General features: G+C 44.1%; 3 protein-coding genes across 4 annotated transcripts; all 3 read left to right on the top strand.

Annotated features, from left to right (window-relative positions):
- The first annotated feature begins 706 nt into the window (after positions 1-706).
- Positions 707-11,549, top strand: LOC6591963 (neprilysin-2). 2 transcript variants are annotated; one of them, XM_026992212.1, is made up of 10 exons: positions 707-815; positions 7,962-8,482; positions 8,549-8,763; positions 8,823-8,999; positions 9,053-9,429; positions 9,599-9,628; positions 10,184-10,593; positions 10,659-10,909; positions 10,970-11,156; positions 11,222-11,549. In XM_026992212.1, the coding sequence occupies exons 1-10, from the start codon at positions 799-801 to the stop codon at positions 11,371-11,373; spliced, it is 2,337 nt and encodes a 778-aa protein (XP_026848013.1). In that variant the 5' UTR covers positions 707-798; the 3' UTR covers positions 11,374-11,549. The 2 variants fall into 2 exon arrangements, with proteins under 2 accessions (XP_026848013.1, XP_002017505.1); XM_002017469.2 differs by lacking the exon at positions 9,599-9,628.
- Positions 11,550-13,828: 2,279 nt separating this feature from the next.
- Positions 13,829-14,840, top strand: LOC6591962 (eukaryotic translation initiation factor 3 subunit F-1). Its single transcript, XM_002017468.2, has one exon. The coding sequence runs from the start codon at positions 13,863-13,865 to the stop codon at positions 14,703-14,705; it is 843 nt and encodes a 280-aa protein (XP_002017504.1). The 5' UTR covers positions 13,829-13,862; the 3' UTR covers positions 14,706-14,840.
- Positions 14,841-14,924: 84 nt separating this feature from the next.
- On the top strand, positions 14,925-16,967 carry LOC6591961 (kelch-like protein 7). The gene is made up of 3 exons (XM_002017467.2): positions 14,925-15,992; positions 16,060-16,268; positions 16,327-16,967. The coding sequence occupies exons 1-3, from the start codon at positions 15,141-15,143 to the stop codon at positions 16,583-16,585; spliced, it is 1,320 nt and encodes a 439-aa protein (XP_002017503.1). The 5' UTR covers positions 14,925-15,140; the 3' UTR covers positions 16,586-16,967.
- Positions 16,968-17,183: the final 216 nt, after the last annotated feature.

Here is a 17,183-nt window from a genome sequence, read left to right as displayed (position 1 = left end):
AACTTCAACAAACTAATTAGTGTACTCGAAATGGGATTCTGGACTATATTTTCATTAAAAAAAAACGTTTTTTTAAACTTGAAACAAGTTTAATATGTTTGTTGGTACGGATATAGATGGATAAATGGCTAATTAGTAATATTTATTTACTTAAATAGTTAATATCAACGAAGAGTTTCCTTAGGACTTAAAGATAATTTGTATTGTGTGATTTTTAAAATATAAATCATAATTATTGTCCATTGAAACATGATGTTTTAAAAAGATTATTTTGTTTATAGATTCTTAATACAAGAACTCGTTTCCAACCGCTTTGTCGAGCAGACATCAGAGTCATGTCGATAGAGTATCCAAGCTCCATCAATGGGGGAAAACGGGCTCACGCTTTTGTTTTTATATAGAGGCGTTTGGGCACGACAGACCACAGTTGGTCGTCGCTTGTCGGCCGTGTCGAGTCTACTAAAAATCGTTGAGTGGGTGAAAATATATACGTTTGAGAGTTTATTCCAAATTTGAAGCTAAAGAGCCCAGTGTAAATCTAAATTTGCTTGCTAAATAGTCGAATAAATAAAAAAAAAAACAAAAACAAAGAAGCGAGTAAATGAAGAAATCGACTGTGCGCTTGTGACGCTTACAACCATTTAGATTTTAAGTTTGAGTTTCAGTTCAAGTGTTTACTAAATACAATTAATCTATTTTTAACAGCGTTTAGCAGCGTCTCGTTAACTAAAAGATACAAATATTAGGCAAACTAGTCGCGTCGTACATTAAACATTGTTAAACAGCTAAACGGCCGACATGCAAACAGTCATTAAGTAAGTTTATCTTTGTTAATATTACAGATCCAGTCACTCCCTCCCAGTACGTCCCATAATGCCTATTCATAAGTTCTTCCATAGTCCCCCTATAAAATATAAAGTACATATTTGCTTCTGGCTCTTCCACACTATAAGTTTCTCGATCCCCGCCACCCATAAGTTTCACTAGCCGCCACCCTAAATTCACACGAATATGTACATATTTTATATGGACGCATCGGAAAAAGAAAGTTGCGCATGTTTATTGAAAACACGTTTCGTCTGTCTTACGGATTCCGGCAGTGGCAATGACAGAGCCAGCAGCCGGCAAATCTTTGTCTTTGGCTTTGCTTTTATTTTTATTTTTATTCAATTTTTGTCGATGAAAATTCGAAAAACGTGTTTTCATTGGGGGCCCCAGTTCATTTTGGGGATCTGTTCGGTGTTAATCAGGTTCACTCAACTAAGATGAAATGGGCTCGCTCTCCGAAAAAAGTCAATTCATTAGCCTTTCAACTAATTTTTCAAATTCCATTCATTCAACTTTTTCTGGGCGACTGATTTTAGTTTGTAGGAAACGTTCAGGGCGGTTTCCATTACCTTCGATACCCAGTCTGAGCCTGTAATTAGGAACGCCTGCAACGCGTGTGTAGAATTATTTAAGGGCAATCGTAACATACAATTTACAGATTTTGTTCCCACTGCTACTACTGCTGACTGTACTGTAGTGCATTGTCTTTGGTGGAGAACCTACGAGTCGAGTGTTTCCTAGTTATCCATCCATCCGTTTATGAATCATCTTAACAGCATTTCTATTGTCTCGCTAATGGGCCTCAAATTAAATTATTCAATGCGCAAACAGAAAATATTTACAGAAGATACAAAATTTCAACAGATCCCAAACTCTTGCTGAACTCCACCGCCATGGCATCCTCTCACCGTCAAGAATTGCATGAAACTCGAAACCGATCGTATAATACCACATTGTTAAATACCCTTTCCCCAGGAGATCAGTTATTTTTGTTACTTTTAAACATAAAAGTTATGTCTATATTTACGGCGGAATGAAAAGATTTATGTTTTTGCGTGCTTTATTTATGCGAAAATTTGTAGGTCAAAATTACGTAAGCTTAACATTTTGTTCGTATTTTTTGTTGTCGTTGGTTTGTTTTTGGTTTTTGGTGCCTAAAAAAAGGTCGTCTCCATATCTCTCGGGCTCGATTTCAGAGAAAAAAAAAAACTCTCAACAATAAAAGGCATTGTGGACCCCGTCCCCTAAAAGAACAAAAACAAAAACACAACCAAAAATCACACCTTTAGAGTCGATTGCCTTACCGGTTTTGGCTATTTGACTAATTCTGAATGAGTTTCTTTATTTTTTCCTAAGTGTTTTTGTGTGGTATTTGGGGCAGACAATGAGTTGACTTGAGCTGAGAAATCAGCCAAGAACTAAAGCCTTTCGCGGACTATGACTAGTTGATTGTTTTGTCGACCGTTTTCTGTTTTGTTTGTGGTTCTGTTTGGCAGCTATTTGCTCCAAGTGCATAATTAAATGCACGCAGACCTTTAAGTGCAACTCCGATTATGGTCAGCAATGTTTTGGCCATGCGGCCGACTGGCTGCATTTTCTTGGCTTTTCATTTTCATTTTTTCTTACGTCTTCTGAAGGTGAAGTGAAGTCTGTGGCTAAGAGCACCCACCGCCATCGAGCATGTACAATGTACAGAAATAATAATAATAACTGACCTTTCCCTTTTGAATTGTTCGTGGCCACAGCTCAGAAGTATGTAATCGCCGCGGTCAGTTCCATTGGGTTACGAAATGGCTATGAACCCCAGAGGTCTTTGGTTTTTCTGCGATCGACACTTTCTTTTTGGTTGGACTCTAGAGTATGCGTACGAGAGAAGATGGCAGGTGGTGATCTGGTAGGGCAGATCTCTTCTGGTTGGCTGACAAATTCCATCAGTGAGCACGTTTTGGCCATGAATCGCACCCAATAAATCATGTTATCCTCTTTCCAGCTCTTCCTCGACTGCTGATTCATTCCTTGCTGTTTTAAGAGTCCTCACACCTGTCTTCTTTGAATTTCGCAAGATCTGTAATTTACGGAGGCATTCAAGGCGGGCTAATCGTATCGCTTCCTTATGAACCGTACGTGAGTCGTTGAAAATGAGAATGAGGCCAAGAATAATTCTTGGTAATTCGACAAGATTTTAGAGCGTGTAGTCCAAGTAATGGCCCGGTCTTTGCCTTGTTCTTCCTCCTTTATTTTTATAAGCGGCCTTATTACTCATTTTCCACATAATAAAATGTCAATTATTTTCTTATTTGTCTCTTCAGTGATTGATGGCGATGTTGGCTTTGGGGTTTTGAAGTGCTTGAGGAAATACGTCTGTGTGGGTGTGTAATTGTTCTGGCTAATGCGGAGGTCGATGGAACCTGAGAACGTGCCGCTAGTCAGGTGATATGAGGATCGCTTGAGAACAGTTTCATGTCTTTTGACTTCTTGATTTTAAATGAGTTGACGATCGGTCCCACTCCCGCACGTTGTGTCTCTCTATAACAGTTATTAAACGAACCAGTACTCCCTATGATTATATTCATAAATTTGAGGTCAAACCCTGAAAATAGGTGGAGACACCATTTCGCTGACAACGGACGATGCGTAGTGCATAACAATTAATTGAACTTGGGGCTATTGTTGACAACTCGTATGCTATGCTATTGTACATATTACTTATCATTATCATGTGCCAATATCTCCAGTGAGTTGCGTGTCTGCGTTTTGGGCACCCTTCCAATACAATATGATAATTTCCATTATGTTAGCATGCGAAACGCAACTTTTCGACATCTGGCAACCTTGGTGGCGCGGCCGACAAGTTGTTGGCAATCCTGCCACATAACGGTAATTAGGTGGCCTTGCCAGTGGCCACAGCCGTGGCAACGGCAATTCAATCAACGTCGGGCCCCGCGGTTGTTGCTTCTTATTTTCCCTTTCCTTGGTCCATCACCATTCACATTCTACACCGCTACCCACTACCGCTCCTACTCCTACATATCTCCCTCCTGAGCATCCTCCGTGGACTGCATTTTGCTGGCATTTCTCTGTGGCGCTTCCAGAGAGGCTTCCGTTGGCTTTTCCTGCCCTGAGCTGAGCCCCATTAAAGGTAGCAAATTAAGTGGCCCGGCAAGGCACTAGGCAAATTGCATTGTCGCTGATTTCTTCCTGCTGCGGCAAATTGCACTCTTCCTGCTGATAAATAGATTTCGAGAGGTTTGTCGTGGTCTCTTAGCTCTTGCCTCTTGGCCGTTTGCTGTTACGTGTTGGGTCTTAGGTCCTGTTGCCATTTTTCACATTTTTCTCTCCAACCAAAAGATCAATCCATATACAAGAAATCCACTTTGGGACCAAGTTCAAGTTTAAGCCTGACAAAAGAGAAAGCTTGGACCCCACCCCAACGGATTTGCATAGAAATCAGATATAGACATACATATGGATAGCTGCATATCTCCTGTGCTTCTCATATATCTAGATTTTGGATTGAAATTGGGCTTCGCTCCGGCCAAATGCGTCTCAGTTGCAATCCCTGACATCTTAATGAGCGCACACCACACAAATGCGACAGATATATGTAGATATAGATGTAGATACAGAGACAGATACAGATACACTCTCACTGGGGAGCGACTCAGTTAAAAGATATGACAGCTTTTCGTTGGGCAATTAAACGCGAACAGATTCGGGCAAGTCTCGGAGCCACAGAAGCTTAGTCGCATCTCTCACACAACGAAATTAAAATGTATTAGGTAATTGTGTCTGTGGCACAAATTAACACTTGAAAGGCAATTTGTCGCAGCATTTTCTTTGGGGGCCTGGGCATTACGACAAAGTACAACGACAGCCAATAAAACCCCAAAACTATGCGAATTCCGGACTGGGAAAGCGGTTGAGGAGAAGCCCTTACACGTGCCTACGGATAAACTTACCTCCATTACGTTTGGGGATCTCATCTCTATGATTTACGAACGAAAGTTAAAACTTCGCTAAAACCTGCCTGTGGCCCTCATTGAATATCGAACAGCAGATTATTTTTAACAATAAATTCAAATTCGTTCCCTAACAATTGCTAACTATGTCATCAGCGTCATGCTGCAGCTAACTTGCTCTATTACGGAGTGGAGTAGCTCTAGCTATATCACATTGTACGAGTATACGGGGAAATTGTACGAGTATAAAATGTTGGAAATTCGACTTACAAATTTGTAAAGCAGAGGTTTCAGTGCTTCAAATGTCTGGAGGGACATCCATCTGGTAATTCCTCAACCTTTGGATGATATGGGGCCAAGGCAAAAGGAAGGGTCATGCTCTTAGCTATTATACTTCCAACATTATCCCGAGGTGTTAGTGCACGTTTATTAATGTGCAAATGGGCCAAAAGGAAGTGGAATTTCCAAATACTTTATGTAATGGGGCTGCATTGGGGAAAAGAAAATATAGATAATATTGCAAAAATGTCTGGGGCTGTCAATCCAAGCTTTGAATGTTAATAAAGACAGAGCCAACGGACACCAGAAACTATCAAAAACATATTAAAAGGCAAAACAATAAAAACACACAGCCCCGGAGCCCGTGAGCGTCAAAATGTTGCCAAACGTCACTCGCACAACACACAACTCACAACGCACACAGATTCAAATATACTTACATACCTATATAGATATGTACGTATCTAGATATATATGTATCTATATCTATATCTTTGCGTGTGTGCGAGTCACGTGTGAGCGTGTGGGTGACGCCAATGTTGTTGCCACGTCAATGGCAAAAGCACACCGCCTGCACTTGACACATTTATTGGGCAACGCAACTCGTCCGCCGACAAGACGCAGAGATGAGATGAGAGACAAAAGGAGGGCTGCGCTTCAAACTGCCCGACCTATTGACATGGACCCTGCCGGAGCCCCGGGGTACCGTACCAGAACACCTCCTCGCACCCCAGCATCGTCCAGCCGCTGCCACTTACATAAAGTTGGTAACACTTGTGTATTCATCAGTGAGAGATATCTCTCAGCTGCATGAATGCATCTGGGCATCCATCGCAATCCCTGATAAGGCGCGACACAGCGTCCATGGGAATGCAAAAGTTAAGCTAAAGTTAGGCCCGGGTTCGGGCTCGGGTGCGGGTTCGTGTGGTGTTCGGGAGTGGGCTCGGGTGTGGGTTCGGGTGCAAGTTGCATAATGGGATACAGCTTCTTGGGCTCTGGTGACGGTCGTCGGTCGTCTGTCGTGATCTTCGCATGTGATAGGGGGAGAGCTGCCTTAAGGAAATGCCGCCAGACATCGAGGAATGACGGCACGATTCTCGGCTAATTGGGGAAGCTCTGAGCTTAGCCAGCGCGGGATATGATCGATAATCATCTATCATATTCGGCAAACGGAATCGACAGGTGTGTGGGATTATACAAGATTATTGTGAAGATTATCTTTAACTGCAACATGAGAAAGGGTACTCAAGTTTCGATGAGACCCTCATCTCATCGTTTCTGCTTATTCACCGCCTGCTCACTCTGTTTATTTAGCATGTTTCTGTGTTAGTATGCCCCGAGAGCTCGGGAGCTATCAGTAGGACGGAAACCCACTCAATGAGAACACACTCTCGGATCTGGGGCCCAGCTGAGCTGAAAATGTCGTTCAACTTTGTAAATTTCGCATCAACTGTTAAAAATTGGTAAAATCATTTACAAAACTGGTTAATTGATTGGCATTCTTTTCTTAAAATTTCGACATATTAACCAGTTCTTTCGGTAATCTTTGCTGGAGTAGAATTCATTAAGTCGACGAAACTTGAGTATGCAATTGAGAATGGAATAAGAAAACCGAATAAATAAGATATACTATGTACTATCTACTATGTACTGTCAAAATATTTGATAAATGCTGAAAACAAATCAAATATGTAAATCCGTTTGCCAAATTCCGCAATACACTTATATGGGAACTTTCAAGGGCGCCTCACGCACACATACCTACTTATACATACTCGTAATATACATATGTTTAGTATAGATGGATATATTTTATTTATTCATTCCCTTTTTTGTGGCTTTGGATTGAAAAAGTTCAGGCACATTAACCCAGATAATTGCTTTAACATTGGTGGAACATTTTGCGTGAATTTTCGGATGTACATAAATCTCGCAGAATCAGATACTCGTATCTGTGGGCTACGGCTACGGCTATTGTTCATCGAGCCTGACCTGACCTTTCTCCCGTAATCGTGGCCAGTAAACGAATTTACTGCCCGTGACTTAATCGCTCATTAAAAGCATCTTCGCTGCTGGTCCAGCCATAACTTTTGTGTTATTATTTTACAATTTCAGCAGTAATTGAAGCGTGCAAAAATTCATCAGTTTTCAGTTTTTATTTTTTGATCTACTTACACTTTGACCACGGAAATGGTTTAACATTAAAAAAGCTTCATCCATATAAGCCCGACACTGACTCCGAGCGTGTGTGGGTGTGGGTGCCGGATTTTGGTGGGAGCTTCGCTGGGTATTTGGTCTGGGTGTGCGTTCGTGTGTCAGTAAATCAGCAAAATATTAAAATAGTGTACAAAATTCAAATGTCGTAACTACCCGTAGCACCAGTAGAGTGGCTGGCTGAAATGACTCTTTAGACTTGTGCGGTGCGCACAAAATTTAACCAGTTGAACAACAAAAAACAGCACTCGTTATAGCCACCAATTTGCCAAGCCGAGTGCGCCAGGTGGTTGCGGGGAGTTAGGCAGGCAGATCCATTGAAAAATCGGAAGTGAGCCCAACAATTACACTGAACAGCAGATTTGAGGTCTGAGCATTTCATTGGATCGATTGCCACGCCACATTAAGAACTTATTGTATCCCACATTGTATCGCAAAGTTCCTAACGCTGTCGTATTTGGCACAGTCTAAGCCGTAGAGGATCAGTGGAACCGAACCGAACCTTCTTAAAATTTCTTTACTGATAAGTACAAACACTACTATGAAAATCCACGAAGAAATTAGTGATAGGGCGGCTATCAGAGCCTAAAACCTTTGTAGTGTGGAGCAGACTGTGGAGCAGAGGCAAAGAAAGTTGTTATGATCCGATTAAATTACATATACATCCTCCCTCGTTTATAGGAATCCAAGCTGGTGGCGACGACGCACCAAGTTGGAGAGAAGCCTCCTGATTGTCAGCAGCATTCTGTTCGTGGTGGCAGCAGCCGTCTTGGGTCTTTGGCTGAACGATGTTCTCAGGTCGAGGGGCAACAACATGGGAACGGACGGGGGCGAGAGCCCAAAAGCCACGGCCTTGCATGGGGATACCACCAGCATGAACCAGGTGCCGGTGGCTCCGGTCAAGGGAAAGTCGGAGATGGATAATGCCTGCCTCAGCCGGGAGTGCATCCACACGGCCTCGACTGTGCTGCGGAAGATGAAGCCCGAGGTGGAGCCGTGTGACAACTTCTACGAGTTCGCCTGCGGCACCTACATCGAGGAGGAGAACATACCCGATGACAAGGTGGCCATCAGCACGTTCTCTGTCATTTCGGACAAGCTGCAGGAGCAGCTGAAGGACATCATCACCGCGGACCGCCCGGACACGGAGCCCAAGCACTTCCGTCTGCCCAATCTGTTGTACAAGGCGTGCATGAACAAGAGTGAGTGGAGCAGTAGATTCTCTAGAGTGGATATTAATGGTAGTAACGTTTGATCCTCTTCCACAGCTCTCATCGAGTCTCGGGGCGCTGAACCCATCACCAGGATGGCCGAGTCCCTGGGCGGTTGGCCACTGCTGAAGGGCGAGGCCTGGAACGCGGATAACACCTGGAGCTGGCAGGAGCAGGTCAAGAAATTCCGAAACGCCGGCTTCAGCATGGACTACATCATTGACTTTTCCATCGGAGTGGATCTTCAGAACAGCACAAAGCGATTGATAGATGTCGGTAACGAAATAACCTCTGGAATGACCTATAACTGAGGACTTTCTCTGAATTGCAGCTTGATCAGTCAGCGCTGGCCCTCAGTCGCGAGTATCTGGTCAAGGGATTCAATGAGACCTTGGTTACGGCCTACTACGAGTATATGGTGGACATTGCTGTGCTTTTCGGCGCCAAAAAAGACCAGGCCAAGAAGGAGCTGCTGCAGTCTCTCGAGTTTGAAATGGCGCTGGCAAATGTAAGTTACTCTGGCCGTTACCCAATCCGTGCTGTAATATTCGCTTCTCGTAGATCTCGTGGCCGAACGAGAAGCGTCGCAACTCCTCGGAGCTGTACAATCTGCGCAGTCCGCAGCAGCTTCAGGCCGCCTATCCCTATGTCCAGTGGGTGGACTACATGAATGCCCTGCTGCCCGAGGGTCTCAGCATGGCCGACGACGAGATGATCAATCTGTCCGTGCCCAGTTTCTTCGAGGACCTCGGCAAGCTTTTGGCCAAGACGCCCCAGCGGGACATTGCGAACTACATGTTCTGGCGCATCCACTCCTTCTCGATCGGATTCCTCAGCGAGGAGTTCCGCAAGAGGCAGCTGCAGTATGCCACAGCCCTGTCCGGACGCCAGGAGCAGGAGGCGCGCTGGAAGGAGTGTGTCGACATCGCCACTGACAGGTTAGTGTGTCCCCCTTCGGCTGTCTCTTGGGCTGCGGTGATCGGGAGGCTGTCTTCGTAGATGCCTTGGTTAGGCCTTGCCACCTGCATACTATGTACATATGTATTCTATCTGCAGCAAGTTTCACTTGTTACTGTATCTTCTTTTGGTTTCTTTGTGATTTTGCAGCATGGATGAAGAAGAAGAAGATAACGATAGGTACTTACAAAATTTAGAGAAACGCATTCAAAATTTCCGAAATTTTCACACGGGAACTATAAAACACAATACACACAATACAGCCAATACACAGCACACAATCGCACAGACATGCCCAGGCACAGAAACGCACAACTGTATGAATGAAGGAAACCGTTTGTCCAATAATACGAGTAGTTTAGTGCTAACAGACCCACATTTAACAACAACAACGGCAACAGCCGCTGCTTATCGAAATCGCTGCATAGCGGTATTCTAGTGTGGATAAGTGGGTTTGGTTTCATTTTGAGTTTCAGAGCACTTTTGTTCACATTCGATCTCATTAGGCGGCTCTTTTACTTTGCTCACTTCCCCATGGTCCCAGCATTCCGGGTAGCCAATCAAGCGACTTAACCAGACTTATATCTTAATTATGCATATTCATTTTGTGTTTCACTTTCACGCCAACTCTTCCACCATTTCAATAACTGCACACCTCCAACTTCAACTCCAATCAACAATCTCGAATCTCCAACAAACGACATCACATCTAATTAATCAACATTCGAACATCAGCCTGGGAATATCGGTCGGCTCGCTCTACGTGCGCAAGCACTTCAACCAGGACTCGAAGGCGAATGCCTTGGACATGGTCAACGACATTAGGGCTGTCTTCAACGACATTCTGGACGAGGTCAACTGGATGGATACCAAGACCAAGAAGGAGGCTAAGCTGAAGCTCCACAGCATGGCCACGCACATCGGCTATCCAGACGAGATGCTCGACAATGAAAAACTGGCCAAGTACTACGCTAAGCTGGACATCGATCCCGACAAATACTTCGAGTCCTTCCTGGGCATGAACATCTTCGGCACCGATTACTCATTCAACAAGCTGCGTCTCCCCGTCAACAAAACGGATTGGGTGCGTCACGCCCGTCCAGCCATCGTGAATGCCTTCTATTCGTCCCTGGAGAACAGCATACGTAAGCGGAAGAGTTTTCCGCTGCAAACAGGGTCTTTAATATACTTTTCCTCCTGATTTTGACAGAGTTCCCCGCGGGAATACTCCAGGGTCACTTCTTCAATGCCCAGCGTCCCAAATACATGAATTTCGGAGCCATTGGCTACGTGATTGGCCACGAGATCACCCACGGCTTCGACGATCAGGGTCGCCAGTTCGATGTCAAGGGAAATCTGCGCGACTGGTGGCAGCCGGACACCCAAAAGGCCTACCTCTCCAAGGCCCAGTGCATAATTGATCAGTACGGCAACTACACGGAACGTGCCACAGGTCTCCATGTAAGTGATATTTACTGTTTGAAAGTTTAGCTCAATTCTAAATGGAACTCTCGTTGGCAGTTGAATGGCATCAATACGCAGGGTGAGAACATTGCCGACAATGGCGGTGTGAAGGAGTCGTACATTGCTTACCAGCGATGGGTGCAGAAGCACGGAGAGGAGCCCAAGCTGCCCGGCCTGGACTATACCCCGCAGCAAATGTTCTGGATCTCAGCCGGCCAGACCTGGTGTGCCAAATATCGTAAAGGTACGTACACATAAGCAGCTCAATATCTTGAGATATTTTTACTGAAGAATCTCCTTGGCTTGCAGAATCTCTCAAGATGCGCATCACCACCGGCGTGCATTCGCCATCCGAGTTCCGTGTCCTGGGCTCGCTCAGCAACATGAAGGACTTTGCCAAGGACTTCCAGTGTCCCGAAGGATCCCCCATGAATCCAGTTCAAAAGTGTGAAGTGTGGTAGAACAGTCGGTCACCAGCTGTTGTTGATTTGGTGGCAATTAGCCAATAGAAAGGCCCGCATATAGAAGGGCTAATCTCACGTAGAAATACAAATACAAAGCGTATTAATACACAACACAAATGTGTGCATTATGTAAAAACTTATTTAATAAAATTTGTTTGTATGTAAACAAGGTCGTTGCGGCGTTTCTTTTGTCTGTCGGTTTGTGTTTGAAGAGTAAATTCTACCGTTTCTTTGCCTCCCCTCTCCGCTGTTCGACTACAAAGCCAAAGCAGACTTATAAGACCCGGAAAATTCCTCAGATGATTAACTCCCCTTCTGCAATTGCCTGCGCACAGCATACAAAGTTATCATAAAATGTCTTCTTCTGTTATCGTATATAATATCCAAGAACCAAGCCATCCCAGTTCCAAGCCCAAGCCCCAGTCTTTCCAATATTCCCTGGTGTGGTGTAATAATTGATGAGACGCATAATGAGGGCAAGGCTCGTTCTCCCTCGGTTACTGCACTGCACTGCGGAGCAGCACCCCATCCAGGTCTACCATCCTAATGTTAAGCGGAAAAGATGGCAAGGTGGTGTGTCCGAACCACTCACGGCAAATCAGAAATCATAATTGGCCCAGACTGTAGCAGATCACTATGTATCAAAAGATATATATAATTGAAAGACATTTAAAACGTGATGTTCCAAATTATCGATGGTGGAAAAAACGTTGCGTTAACATAACTACGGAAAAACAGAAATGTAAAAAATATATATATACTACTGGCCAAAATAATTAATAAGTACAGCAATTCTACAAAGCTGGAATCTCATACCACATTTTTTGCACAAATCCCCAAGAATTCGAAAAGTATTTGTACCGATTCGACTTTCCAAGTCACCCCAAAGGTTTCCAGTTGGGTTGAACTCAGGAGACTGACTTGGTCAAGTCATAACGCTGACATTGTTTTCCGTACACCAAGCTTTGACCAGCTTTGAGGTGTGCTTTGGGTTATTTTCCTGTTGAAAGACCCATCTCAAGGGCATATTTTCCTCAACATAAGGTTGCATAATATCTGTCAATATGTTTTTATATCCGAATTGCCTTTTGGTCGTTGTATACATCTTCATCATTATCAAAAAGATTTATTTTTTTTTCGTCGCTCAATAACATGTTATTGCACTTTAAGACCCATCAGAGCTAATTTTTTTTACCAATTTCAGCGGGTTTGCCCTTGGAAGACATGAACGGATCCTTTTTTGCAAGACTGATGATGCGGGTGTCCGTTGTTTGTAAAGATTTCTTCTTCCATCCTCGATTTTCAATAAGCACTTTAGATATCAAAGCATTCTGAACAAAAACTACCGAGCGTCCAAGACTTTTCGCAATTTCCCGGAGAATTTTCCTTCCTTTTTGATGATTTATGGAAAAATTATTTTCTCCAGCAGCACGGCCTATCTAAAGAATTTTTCTTACCTCTCATGTACTTAAATATGAAAGAACTCAATAAAAACCAACAAGCCTTTGACCAAATCCTTATCAAATCCTTTAAAACTTATAAATAACACCAGTGTACTTATTATTTTGACCAGACCAAAAATGGCCATCCAGCAAAAATTTTAGCTTAGAATTTAATAAAGACGGTTAATTTTTGAATTAAATATTTGGCAGGAAAGGTTACATGTTTTCGACGGAAGAAAGAATAACCAAGAATTAGTCGTCATAACCGGTTGACAACAATGATTACCGGCAACATTAATTGTCATACCCTAGCGAAATGGATGTTATAGAGTTGTGAATATGTTTGTCCAAGGCTTAGTAGGTATCAGGATCGAGATAAATATATACAAGATACTAATAATGTACTTGAATATGTCTAAAGAATATAAATTACAGAAAAATCACGTTTCATCTTCATATAAAATTAACGAAATAGGGTATAAAAATGCCTATGCACGCATCATGTCTTCAAATACCAGCAACATTGCGACTGTATTTTTGTTGAACTATTTCGTTTAAGCCTTGTTTTAGCCAAAATACGATAAAAGCAAGGATTAAAAACTATCCAATCTTGTAGAAAATTTATTCATCAATGGGATAAAACTATGTGGGCATTGCTGAGAGATTTAGTTAGTAAGCATTATTCAATGGAATATCAAAATGTAGCAATTTCCTTTTTCGTTTGTTTAAAGCAATAAAAGCAAGTATTAAGAATAAACGAGTTAAGTAGAAAATTGATTCATCAATCGTATAAAATTATGTGGGCATGGCTAAATGTTCTATATAGCTAGTAATATACCACGGAATATAAAAAACGAGGAATATGTATGTTAGAGCTGAATTTGTCAGTATATTTTGCGGTATATTTTTAAAATGAGACGGTATATAATTGGTATATTTCTGAGGGTCTGTTTCTCCCATCTCTATCTTGAAAATACACAGCGTGGCCTGGAAATTTTTCGCAGAAATTCTTGAATTTTGCAACAGCATTGAGTTTTTCACAATATGTCAGCACTAAATCTAACTGTTCGCGTTCATCCCGTGGTGCTCTTCCAGGTGGTGGATGCCTTTGAGAGGCGCAATGCGGAGTCACACCGCGTCATCGGTACTCTGCTGGGATCCGTGGAGAAAGGTGTCGTCGAGGTGACCAATTGCTTCTGTGTGCCGCACAAGGAACACGACGACCAGGTGGAGGCGGAGCTGAGCTATGCCCTGGACATGTACGACCTGAACAGGAAGGTGAACTCCAACGAGGCTGTTGTCGGCTGGTGGGCCACCGGCAATGATGTGACGAACCACAGTTCTGTCATCCATGAGTACTACGCCCGGGAGTGCAACAATCCGGTCCATCTCACCGTGGACACATCCCTGCAGGGCGGACGCATGGGCCTGCGGTCCTATGTGTGCATCCAGTTGGGCGTGCCCGGCGGCAAAACCGGCTGCATGTTCACACCCATTCCCGTGGAGTTGACCAGCTACGAGCCGGAGACCTTTGGTCTGAAGTTGCTGCAGAAGACGGTGGGCGTTGCCCCAGCCAACCGTCCAAAGACAGTGCCACCCATGCTGGACCTGGCCCAAATTTCTGAAGCCTCCACGAAGCTGCAATCCCTGCTAGACCTCATCCTGAAGTACGTTGACGATGTTATTGCTCACAAGGTGACGCCGGACAACGCTGTGGGCCGCCAGCTGCTCGACCTCATCCACTCCGTGCCGCACATGAGCCACGAGCAGTTCACCCAAATGTTCAACGCCAATGTACGCAACCTTCTGATGGTCATCACGCTTTCCCAGCTTATCAAGACACAGCTGCAGCTCAACGAGAAGCTGACGTTTCTGCCCACAGCCTAGGGCGGCAGATACCTGAGGGTGGCCTGAGGTTTCTTTTTAAGTCGAAAGCAGTGTAACAACAAAGTGTATTGGATTATGTTTTTCTATTTGATGTATGTATCTAAGTAATAAAGTGCTCGGATCGCCAACAAATAAGCCTTAGCGCCTATATCGAAAGGGAAGAACCTTACTCAGGACAAAGGACGTCGGAATGGCCGTAGGTTTGTGACCCTGAGAACCAAGAATTAGCAAAATCGGAAAAATAATTGTGAAGTTATTGGGAAAAGAGTAAGACACTCGCTTAGACGGCTTTATGAAAGTTAGTTGCTATGAAGGCTTCCCGAGGTTTCCCGAGAGAAACTAAGCAGAAAACAAGTTCGAATCAGATTCAGAAACGAGTAGGCTGCTCTCCGCCCCGTATCTGTCACACACAAAACCCCGAGAGAAAAAAGTAATATGAAGGACGCAGGCTCAACAGAGATCAGCAGCAGTATGACACAGAATGGTGACAAGACAGAGGACATTCAGACTGCCATCACTGTGGATGGCTCCGAATCAATTGCGAAGACTCTTAAAGAATTGGATATTTATTCAAGTGTTGAGGAGACCATACACTCGGTGCAGGAGGAGAAAAAGGAGGAGGAACTTCAGTCTGTTCCAGCAATCATTGAACTGAACCCGAGCCCCAAGACAACGTTGGCCAAATTGGTGCCATCGTACGAATCAACGCAGGACATGTGGTCGACTCACATATGGCCTGTGCGGGAAAGCGTAGCCCATTCGCTAGTGCACTCCATCGAGAAAAACAAGGCCGCCACCGATATGGTGGTGGTGGTGGATAATAAGCGATTCGAGTGCCACCGAATGCTCTTGGAGGTGATTAGTAAGTTGTTCCGCGAAATGGAGCGTACGGAGGAGTACCACATCTCCACCCAAGTGATCAGCGCCCATGACTTTGGTATCCTCTATCGCTGGCCCTTCGAGGGGAAGGTCAAGGACTCCATCGGGCACTCCTCTTTACTGAATATCCTAAAGGCCGCCCAGTTCTTTGGCTGCGAATATCTCCTCGCCAAATGCTGGGAGATGCTTGAGATCGTCACAATGGACAGCTTCACGACCATGGTGCTCTGCGGCTGCCCTGTCGGCAGCGTCTCACTCAATAGCTGCACCCTCAATAAGATTCTGATGACACGCATGGGTGAGGGATTTCTGCAGTTTGTCGCCAGTTCCGAGTTCGTCAACCTCCCGCCGCCGATAGTGCAATGTCTGTTTATGGATGGTTGTCTGGCGGTTAATACCGAATTGGAGGTGCGTGCAGGGTCCCCTGGAGGATGCTTCAAATGACACATTCACTGCAGCCCAATCGTCTCCCCAGGTTCTGATGGCCGCCATCGTTTGGCTAGACTATAATTGGCCCCAGCGCGAAAAGTACCTCGGGTTCATTGTGGAGGGGATTCGTTTCCATCAGATCCCATTCCATTTCCTCATAACCTTTGCAGAGCGATGGGATGGTCCACCGGCATTGCGCGCAGTGGCGCAATCCGAAGAGTTTAAGAAACTTGAAAGGAAAGCCCTCATTGAGCTGTAAGCAGCGGAACGCATAAGTGGAACCATAAACGGATAACACATTTCTTATTTTTAGCCAAAAATTTCCACAGAAATGTCACGGTCGAACGGGAAAATCACGCGTTTGGATATACGATCGAAGAGCCGGATACCACCACAGCCTTAAGTGCGAGAATGAAATATTCTGGTCATACAATATGTTTGCGGATTACCTGATCTTCCTACAGACTGCGGGAACATCTCACTGCTCGCAGCTGCTGCCTTGCGATGACCCCAGCATCGTCTGCTGTCCGCCCGAAATACTGGATTCATCCGAATCCGACTCCGACTCCTAATTTAGTTTCACTTTTTCGAGCTTCTCCGGCTAGTCCTATGTAAATAAAGGTTTCAAATCCTTGCTACCCCCTTCTGCGGTATGTGCTGCGATCTATAAGATCAACATCAGTCACGACCTCCATGCTCCTCTTCAAGGGTACGACATACAGTTGAAGCCAATCTTAGAAGTCAGTAGAGCTTTGTTCCGAGTGAGTTCCAGAATTCTTATGGCTTATGTATATATCTCCCCATACTCCGGCACACACACATCCTTGGAGTTCTACTCTACCAATTTATTGGGTGCTCAAGAATTACCTATCAACAAATTTCAAAAAATGTAATACGAAATTTCAACAAAAACAAGCTGTATAAGCATAGTGACCATTAGATTAATATGTAACAATGAACCGAATTTCTCATAGACTTGCATATATGCAAGGAAAAGCAAACCGGGAAATAATTTAAGAAATGTAGCTATTGTACCAAAACTTATATCTCGGGTCGTTTATAATTGGATCGTTTTACAAGGTTTTGATTCTGTTTTTCGGGTGTCAATCGGTTTTTTTTGTAAGGCGTCGTGCAAGACCCAGATCCAGGGGTTGAAATAAAATACAATTA

Source organism: Drosophila persimilis, unplaced genomic scaffold (assembly GCF_003286085.1).
Source record: "Drosophila persimilis strain 14011-0111.01,24,50 unplaced genomic scaffold, DperRS2 tig00000000-arrow-pilon, whole genome shotgun sequence".
Classification (NCBI taxonomy): domain Eukaryota; kingdom Metazoa; phylum Arthropoda; class Insecta; order Diptera; family Drosophilidae; genus Drosophila; species Drosophila persimilis.
The sequence above is the reverse complement of the archived record's forward strand: the minus strand, read 5'-3'. Positions and strand labels throughout refer to the sequence as shown.

Coding starts and splice junctions, on each gene's coding strand:
- LOC6591963 (XM_026992212.1), top strand. Junction 9,000..9,052: donor TTGAAATGGCGCTGGCAAAT/GTAAGTTACTCT, acceptor CGCTTCTCGTAG/ATCTCGTGGCCGAACGAGAA. Junction 10,594..10,658: donor GTCCCTGGAGAACAGCATAC/GTAAGCGGAAGA, acceptor TGATTTTGACAG/AGTTCCCCGCGGGAATACTC.
- LOC6591962 (XM_002017468.2), top strand. CDS start 13,863: ATGTCAGCACTAAATCTAACTGTTCGCGTTCATCCCGTGGTGCTCTTC.
- LOC6591961 (XM_002017467.2), top strand. CDS start 15,141: ATGAAGGACGCAGGCTCAACAGAGATCAGCAGCAGTATGACACAGAAT. Junction 15,993..16,059: donor CGGTTAATACCGAATTGGAG/GTGCGTGCAGGG, acceptor TCGTCTCCCCAG/GTTCTGATGGCCGCCATCGT. Junction 16,269..16,326: donor AGGAAAGCCCTCATTGAGCT/GTAAGCAGCGGA, acceptor TCTTATTTTTAG/CCAAAAATTTCCACAGAAAT.